Source organism: Natator depressus, chromosome 23, assembly GCF_965152275.1.
Source record: "Natator depressus isolate rNatDep1 chromosome 23, rNatDep2.hap1, whole genome shotgun sequence".
In the NCBI taxonomy this organism is placed as follows: Eukaryota; Metazoa; Chordata; order Testudines; family Cheloniidae; genus Natator; species Natator depressus.
In genome coordinates, this window is record NC_134256.1 from 22,575,531 (window position 1) to 22,584,146 (window position 8,616).

Consider the following 8,616-nt stretch of genomic DNA (forward strand, 5'->3'; position numbering starts at 1 on the left):
ACAGCCCCCGCGAGCCCAGAGCCTCCCCTACAAACACCAGGGACTCCTGGGGTCTCTCCCCCACTCTGGGAGGGGAGTGGGTTCTAACGGTTAGAGTGGGGGGGAGTGTCAGGAGCCAGGACTCCTGGGTTCTCTCCTGTCTCCGGGAGGGGAGTGGGGCCTAGTGGTTGGGGGGGGGGTTGGGAGCCAGGGCTCCTTGTATTTCTGGCTGGCGGGTGATTAGTTCTGAGCTGGCCTGTGCGCATGAAATGAGTTTGCTGGATCTCAGCCCCATTCCTCCCAGGGAGGGCGACTTTGGGGCTGGGGGTGTGCTGGGACATAGAATCCAGGCATCTGGGGCTCAGCCTCTGGGCCTGTTGTTCCCCCCAAACTGCGACACGGGCCTTTCCCTCCCCGCCCCCGGCCCTGTAGAGCCTGCCCTTATCTGTGGGCCTGGGCGGCTCCGTTATGGGGTGGGGCTGGCGAGTGGGGGCCCGGGCAGCCCTTGCAGGGGGTGCGTCAGTCAGTGCTGGTTGTTCGTCCTCAGTGCAGGACAACAGGTAATGGGGGTCAGCCGGGGAGGCATGGGGGGCCAGTGGGGGGGAGCATGGGGGGATGGTTAGGGAGGGCAGGGGGCTGCTGGGGGACTCATCTGCGGGGCTGGTTAGGGGGAAGGGGCAGCTGAGGAGGACATGCCTGGAGGGATGGGGGGAGCAGGGCATAACCTAAGGGGGGGCTCAGTTGGTAGAAGCGATTAAGCCTGGAGGGGTTTTGGGGGTGTTTCTACTGCGGGGGCTCAGCCAGCTGGGGGCCATCAGCAACCCGGTGATGCCAATAACTCAGCCCCATGGCTTGTTAGGGGGCCCTGCCCCTCGAGGGGGCACCGGCTCTGATCTGGCCCCACAGCGGGTGGGGGGGCTGAGTCCTGAGGGGCAGGGAACGGGGCCTGGGCGGTGCTGCCCCCATAAAATCCCCTAGGCATTTGGGGCATCATTCTTCTAGGGCCTCCCCTCTGCTCCCTGTCCATCCGTGCCCCCCCCCGCAACCCTCTCCCCACAGCTGCGTTGGGTGGGCCCCCCCACGGCTCTTATCAGCCTCCAGCAGACATGGCCCCGCCCTGCCGCTGGGGAGAGATGGCCAAGTGAAAGGGGTGGAACCCAGGCTCCCAGCAACCTCCCCCCCACTCTAACCACTAGACCCCGCTCCCCTCCCAGAGCCTGGGACAGAACCCAGGAGTCCTGGCTCCCAGCCCTGCCAACTTTCACACAACCTCGGCTCCATAAAGACCGACAGCACATGGGATGGAGACGGGTCCTGTCCACCCACCTCCACCCACCCTCCAATCCCACTCGGTGGATGGTCCCCTCCAATGCCCCCACTCAACCTGTCCCCCTATTGTTACCTCTCTGGGATGGGGGGGATGAGTCATTCGGAGGGGGGTCTCCATGGGGGCACTGGTGTGCTGGAAGGCGTCGATTTCTGCCCGCCTTGATCTATCGACAGACAGGTGCTTACCGGTGTGGCTGTACTGAGCCAAGGTGCCCCCCCCGTTCCCATTTTCAGATTTGCCCCTCCCCCCCAAAAAAAAATCCTGGAGGGGCAAATTTGGCCAACAGGCCAATCACATGCTTCAGGGCTCCCCAGGGTCAGGAAGGAAATTCTCCACCTCCCCCATACCCCTCCAGGCACAACTGGCCAGGTGTATCTGCGTGTTCCCTCCTCCCCCGAAGAGCTGGGGGCGTGGGGATGTGCCGTGCTGCGGGGTGGGGGTCCCGGACGCCTGAGTTCCTCACGCCCTTTCTTTCTCCTGGGCAGCACCACAATCCGGCATGATGGCTTCCTTCCTCCAGCGCTGCCCCTTCCTGACCCGGGACCCTAGCGTCTTCTTGGTCAAAGCTCGCCCCCTGCTGGTGAGCAGCGCCCAGCGATGTCCCGTCATGGTGGCTCGGACCCTGATGGACTCCTCCCCAGACCTGCAGAGGGGGATGGACAACCCCATCCCACTTGGTGAGCAGTGGTGGGGCTGGGAGCCAGGACTCCTGGGTTCTCTCCCTGTCTCTGGGAGGGGAGTGGGGTGTAGTGGGTTAGAGCGGGGGGGGGGGGCTGGGAGCCAGGACACCTGGGTTCGCTCCCCATCTCTGGGAGGGGAACGGGGTCTAGTGGTTAGAGCGGGGTGGGTGTGGGGGGGTGCTGGGAGCCAGGACTCCTGGGTTCCATCCCTTTCACTTGGCTGTCTCTCCCCAGCAGCAGGATCTGTCCCCCAGGAGTCAGGGTCCCCAGAAGCAGCCTCCAGCCCTTCCCAGACCCACTGCCCCTTCATGGAGTCGGAGGTGCGGGGCGGACGGAGCCGGATCGTTCAGTGCGCGGGGCCAGAGGTGCAGGAGGATGTGAAGGTCTACAAGGCAGGTGAGGACTGCTCTGACCTCCTCAGAGAACCCAGGCATCCTGGCTCCCAGCCCCTCCCCCGCTCTAACCACTAGATCCCACTCCCCTCCCAGAGCCAGGGAGAGAACCCAGGTGTCCTGGCTCCCAGCCCCACACACTCTAACCCACTCGCCCCCCATCTCTGTGCCCCTCCAGACCCTCTCAGCTCTTTGCTCCTCGAGGTCCAGTCCAGCCTCCGGAAGAAATTTCTGGGCCATGAGGGGCCGGGGCCCGACGCCCGGCTCCTCCCCACCCACCTGCTCCAGGACAACATGCCAGGTGAGGCCTGATACTGGGTTAGATGGGCCCCTGGGTCTGAGGGGAGCCATCGGGTTGGACGGAGGAGACGCCTGGGGGGGATACGGAGAGGGGATGGACAACAGTGGTTTGACTGTGGGGTGCTCTTCTGGGGGGCCCTTCCTTCCCAGCTAGCCATAACCAGGTTTTGTGAGCCTCCCCTGTCTTCCCCCTTGGCTTATATAGCCCTAGTGTGGGTGTGTGGGGGGAGCTGGGGGGGCTCCTTCCACCCAATCAGCTCCCTCAGCAATTAGCCTGCTTGGTTAATTGACCTCCTCTGCCAGCGGCCTTTCAACCCGGGCTCAGTCCAGATCAGCAGGCAGGGAGCCAAGGGCATCCGGCTCATGGAATGACCGCCCCCCGCCTCTCCTGGGGCCCCCTGAACATTCAGCTCAGCCTCCACCCTGGACCCCCCTAGGTGAGATTCATAGACACCCCCCAGGCCAGAAGGGACCCCCCCAGTATAGCGCAGGCCAGAGAACACCCCCCCGCCCCCACAATAATAATTCCTGGAGCAGATCCCTTCGGAAAAACCGGCCCAGCTTGACTTAAGAAATCAAACCTGTGACCCCAGTGAAGGTTTAGGGACACCCGGAGCATGGGGTTGCCTCCCTGCCCCTCCTGGCTACCAGCCGTTGCTGGATCTAGCCTCCAGGAACTTCTCTGAACCCAGTTATAGTTCCGGCCTTCACAACATCCCGCGGCAGGGAGTTCCGCAGGTCGGCTTGCGCTGCGTGAAGACCTATGGCCTTGTGTTTGTGTGAAACCAGCCGCCTCTTGAATTTGTGGGGGGACCCCTGGCCCTTGTGTTAGGGGAAGGGGTGAATGATGCCCCCCAGTTCCCTCTCTCCGCACCAGTCCTGAGTACAGAGCCCGCGCTCACCTCCCGCCTCCGTGGGCTCTTTTCCGAGCTGAACTTTTCAGTCTCCTACGGCGGCTCCTCCAGCCCCTGGGTCGGTTTCCTTGCCCGTCTCTGCACCGTTGCCAATTCGAACAGAGCTCTCTGGAGCCGGGGCGGCCAGCGGGCCAGGGCTGGGGGGCCCGGGGATATTCCCTGGCTGATTCCCCAGCCCTGTCCTAGACGCCAAGGTCTCTTGTGGGAGTGGGAGCCATGGATTCAGGGACCCCGCCCTCCGCTGCTGCGCAGCCCCCCCCGCTTGCCCCACAACTCTGTGACCCCTCCCTCACGCCCCCACTCTGCAGGCCCCCCCTTTCGCCCCACAGCTCTGGAGGGGGGGATACCGCTGTGTCTGGGGCGGGGTCTGTCTCTGACCCTGCTCCCCCCTGCAGGCTCCGGGACCTTCTCCTACGATTCCTTCCTGGAGGGGCGGCTGGAGGCCAAGCGCCGGGATCACACCTACCGCGTCTTCAAGACGGTGACGCGCCGGGCGGACGCCTTCCCCTTCGCCCGGGCGGCCGCGGGCCCCGAGGTCTCGGTCTGGTGCAGCAACGACTACCTGGGCATGAGCCGCCACCCGCGGGTGCTGCAGGCTGCCATGTGAGAGGGTGCCCCTCACTCCCGACCCGCAGCCCCTGCCCCCAGCCCTGCCGGTGCCCCTCACTCCCGACCCACAGCCCCTGCCCCCAGCCCTGCCGGTGCCCCTCACTCCCGACCCCCAGCCCCTGCCCCCCAGCCCTGCCGGTGCCCCTCACTCCCGACCCGCAGCCCCTGCCCCCCAAGCCCTGCCGGTGCCCCTCACTCCCGACCCGCAGCCCCTGCCCCCAGCCCTGCCGGTGCCCCTCACTCCCGACCCCCAGCCCCTGCCCCCCCAGCCGTGCCGCTGCCCCTCACTCCCGACCCACAGCCCCCTGCCCCCAGCCCTGCCGGTGCCCCTCACTCCCGACCCACAGCCCCCTGCCCCCAGCCCTGCCGGTGCCCCTCACTCCCGACCCACAGCCCCCTGCCCCCAGCCCTGCCGCTGCCCCTCACTCCCGACCCGCAGCCCCTGCCCCCCAAGCCCTGCCGGTGCCCCTCACTCCCGACCCGCAGCCCCTGCTAGCCCATCCCTGTATGCTGACCCCTCTCTCCCCTTTAGGGACGCCCTGCAGCACCATGGCTTGGGGGCTGGGGGCACCAGGAACATCTCGGGCACCAGCCAGTACCACGTGGACCTGGAGCGGGAGGTGGCCCAGCTCCATCGCAAAGACGCTGCCTTGTTGTTCTCCTCCTGCTACGTTGCCAACGACTCCACCCTCTTCACCCTGGCCAGGATGATGCCCGGTACCCGGACGCCTGGGTTCTTGCCCCGGCTGTGGGAGGGGAGAGGGGTCTAGTGGTTAGAGCGGGGGGGGGTGGGGCTGGGAGCCTGGACTCCTGGGTTCTCTCCCTGGCTTTGGGAGGGGAGTGGAGTCTGGGGGTTTGCGCGGGGGTGGGCGGGGAGCCAGGATGCCTGGGTTCTTTCCCCAGCTCTGGGAGGAGACCAGGACGCCTGGGTTCTGGTCACAGCACTAACCCACCCCCCTCCAGGCTGTGAGATCTTCTCGGACGCGGGGAATCACGCCTCCATGATCCAGGGCATCCGCAACAGCGGGGTCCCCAAGTACGTCTTCCGGCACAACGACCCCCAGCACCTGGCCCAGCTTCTGGGCCGCAGCCCCCCCGGCACCCCCAAGATTGTGGCCTTCGAGACCGTGCACTCCATGGATGGTAGGGACCCCCTGCCCTGCCCCCCCACGGTCCCACCCCTCCCCCACATCCCAGGGACACCCCCCACAGCTGCTCCCTCTCCCCCCGCAGGTGGGATCTGCCCCCTGGAGGAGCTGTGTGACGTGGCCCACGCGCACGGCGCCCTCACCTTCGTGGACGAGGTTCACGCTGTGGGGCTGTACGGCGCCCATGGGGCTGGCATCGGGGAGCGTGACGGGGTGCTGGGCAAGGTCGACATCGTCTCCGGCACCCTGGGTGAGTCGGCAAGGGGGCGGGTTCTGGGGGGCTGGGCAGGAGGGCACTCTCCCTTGGCAGTCAGTGCCGGGCACTGGGGGGCGCTGTGGGACAGGGAGCAGGGCAGAGGGCGGTGTCCCCTGACAGGCAGGGCTGGGCACTAGGGGGTGCCATGATGTGGGTGTCTGAGCCGGGGGCACCGGCAGGCAGGGTGGGCATTAGCGGGTGCTGTGATGTGGGGGGTTCTCCCCGGAAGGCAGGGCCGGGCACTGGGGGGCTTTGTGATGTGGGGGGCTGGGCAGGGGAGTGCCGTGCTGCATGGTGGGGGGCTGGGGGCTGTGCGGGGCTGGCCAGGGGGCGCTGGCAGGCAGGGTCAGGCACTAGGGGCCGCCGTGATGTGGGGGGCTGGGTGGGGGGGCTCTCCCCGGCAGGCAGGGCCGGCAACCGGGGGCGCTGTGGTGTGGGGGCTTGGGCAGGGGGCTGGGCAGAGGGCATTGTCCCTCGGCAGGCAGGGCGGGCACCCGGGGGCGCTGTGGGGTGGGGGCTTGGTCAGGGGGCTGGGCAGAGGGCGTTGTCCCCCGGCAGGCAGGGCGGGCGGGCACTCGGGGGCGCTGTGATTTGGGGGGCTGGGCAGGGGGCTCTGAGGGGTGCCGTGCTGTGGGGCGGGGACCTGGCCAGGGGGCACCGTCTCACCCCCCTCCCCCCCGCCCCCAGGGAAGGCCTTTGGCTGCGTGGGGGGGTACATCGCCAGCACGGCCGCCCTGGTGGACACGGTTCGCTCCTACGCGGCCGGCTTCATCTTCACCACCTCGCTGCCCCCGGCGGTGCTGGCCGGCGCCCTGGCCTCGCTGCGGGTGCTGGCGGGGCCCGAGGGCCGGGGGCTGCGCCGGGCCCATCAGCGCAACGTCAAGCACCTGCGGCAGCTGCTGATGGACGCCGGGCTGCCCGTGGTCAACTGCCCCAGCCACATCATCCCCATCCGGGTACGGCCTGGGTCCTCGGGGACGGGGGTTGGGTTGAGCAGGGACGTGCTGGGAGCCAGGACTCCTGGGTTCTCTCCCTGGCTCTGGGAGGGGAGCGGGGTCTGCTGGTTAGAGCGGGGGGGGGGGGCCGGGGAGCCGGGACACCAGGAGGGGAGCGGGGCCTAGTGGGTTGGAGGTGTCTGTGTGTGTGTGTGTTGGGTGTGGGAGGGAGGGGCTGTTTTCCCGACTCCTGGGTCCCACCCTTGTCTCTCCGGCTCCCCCCGCAGGTGGGCGACGCGGCCCTGAACTCCCGGCTCTGCGACCTTCTCCTGTCCCAACATGGCATCTATGTCCAGGCCATCAACTACCCCACGGTGCCCCGGGGGGAGGAGCTGCTGCGCCTGGCGCCCTCCCCCCACCACACACCCCCCATGATGGACTACTTCGTGGGTGAGGGCAGTGGGCTGGGAGCAGGGGATGGGCCAGCTGGAGCTGGGGGGGTCAAACTGGAGGTGGGAGGGGGCATATGGGGGGGCAGTAGGTGAGGGATGGAGGTCCCATGGGGGAGGGGAGATTAGGGGCAGCGGGGGAGGGGGCAGGGGTCAGAGGTCAGGGTCACATGCCAGTCCCCTCCTATGGCTGGTGCAGTGAGGGGATGGACGGGTACCTGGGGGGGGCACAGAGGTCTCACCCCATCTCTCCCCCCCCCAGAGCGGCTGGTGCAGGGCTGGCACGACGTGGGGCTCCCCCTGCAGCCCCCCGCGTCCTCCGCCTGCCACTTCTGCCAGCGGCCCCTGCACTTCGCCCTCATGAGCGAGTGGGAGCGGGATTCCTTCGGCAGCCTGGGGGCCCAGTACGTCACCAGCAGCGCGTGAGCCCGGACGGACCCCCCCAGCGCGGGACGGACCCCGCGGCGCCACCTGACAAGGGCTCAAAATAAAGCATCTCAGCTTGTGTCTGTGTCCCTGACTGCGTGGAGCCCAGGCGTCCGGGCACCCATCTCTGCCACTGCTCCCCTCCCAGAGCTGGGGAAAGAACCCAGGCGTCCGGGCTCCCAGCCCCGCCCCCGCTGTCACCCATGGAATCCTGGGCCAGCTCTTCCCCCGCCATGTGGGCCCCTGGGCTCCCTGCCTGGTGGCGGGGCTGGGGGAGTGGGGCTGGCCCTGGCGCTGCGGCCTCCCTTGGCTCTGGGCTGGGGGGAGGAGAATGGGGGTGGCACTGGTGGGGGAGTGAAGGCCCGAGGGGGGTGGCCAGTGGGATCTAGTGGCCCCATGTGGCAGGGTGGGGAAGATAATCACGGTTGCACTTGGCCATGGGGCAGCCCCATGGTGCTGGGGGGGGGCTGTGCGTGGGAAGTGTTGGTCCTGGTTAGGTGCCGGGGGGGATGGTGTTTCCCATCTTGCTCCCTCTCTGCCCCCCACCTGCTCCAGAGCCAGGGTACCTCCCCCACCCCCGCTTGCCAATGAAAGCACATTTAGTTGGGGGGGGCGGCTCAATGAACCACAGCCCCCCCCCCCAAGTCTTCAGGCACTCACAGTATCAGCCCGCCCACCCCCATTGGCAGCTTGGGGACAGGGGCTCGTCGGCGGGGCTGGGAGGATTTGGGGGGGCAGGGGTCTTAAAATTTTTTTTACATGTTGCAGTTGCTGGAATTAAGTTCTTTTGTGTGTCCCCACACCTCCTGGGTGTCCCATGAGTGGGGGGTGGCAGATTTCGGGGGCGCGTCCCTCACCCCCCGATTTCCCCTTTAGTGTCCGAGCCGTAGAGGAAAGGGGGGGTTCTACTGCGTCATGAATATCAGGGCCCCCCCTCCAGCACCTAGACTCACAGATGATCGGGGGGGAAGGGACCCCAGGAGGTTCTAGTCCAACCCCCTGCTCGGAGCAGGACCAGCCCCAACTAAATCATCCCGGCCAGGGCTTGGTCCAGCCGGGCCTTAAACCCCCCAAGGATGGAGATTCCCCCACTGCCCTAGGGAACCCCCTCCTTGGGAAACCGTGTTTCCTAATATCCCACCTAGACCCCCCCACTGCAACTCGAGGCCATGGCTCCTTGTTCGGCCCCCGCTGAGAC

At 67.3% G+C, this 8,616-nt stretch overlaps 1 protein-coding gene across 4 annotated transcripts; it reads left to right on the plus strand.

The window, feature by feature from the left end:
- The first annotated feature begins 468 nt into the window (after positions 1-468).
- On the plus strand, positions 469-7,483 carry ALAS2 (5'-aminolevulinate synthase 2). Of its 4 annotated transcripts, XM_074937677.1 has the most exons (12): positions 469-539; positions 1,795-1,986; positions 2,224-2,385; positions 2,560-2,682; positions 3,991-4,198; positions 4,737-4,921; positions 5,168-5,347; positions 5,438-5,602; positions 6,296-6,564; positions 6,831-6,910; positions 6,957-6,993; positions 7,255-7,395. In XM_074937677.1, the coding sequence occupies exons 2-11, from the start codon at positions 1,809-1,811 to the stop codon at positions 6,976-6,978; spliced, it is 1,572 nt and encodes a 523-aa protein (XP_074793778.1). In that variant the 5' UTR covers positions 469-539; positions 1,795-1,808; the 3' UTR covers positions 6,979-6,993; positions 7,255-7,395. The 4 variants fall into 4 exon arrangements, with proteins under 4 accessions (XP_074793778.1, XP_074793777.1, XP_074793776.1 ...); XM_074937676.1 differs by having other exon boundaries at positions 2,227-2,385; positions 6,831-6,993; positions 7,255-7,483; XM_074937675.1 differs by having other exon boundaries at positions 6,831-6,993; positions 7,255-7,482.
- Positions 7,484-8,616: the final 1,133 nt, after the last annotated feature.

Coding starts and splice junctions, on each gene's coding strand:
- ALAS2 (XM_074937675.1), top strand. CDS start 1,809: ATGATGGCTTCCTTCCTCCAGCGCTGCCCCTTCCTGACCCGGGACCCT. Junction 5,603..6,295: donor CATCGTCTCCGGCACCCTGG/GTGAGTCGGCAA, acceptor CCCCGCCCCCAG/GGAAGGCCTTTGGCTGCGTG. Junction 6,565..6,830: donor GCCACATCATCCCCATCCGG/GTACGGCCTGGG, acceptor CTCCCCCCGCAG/GTGGGCGACGCGGCCCTGAA.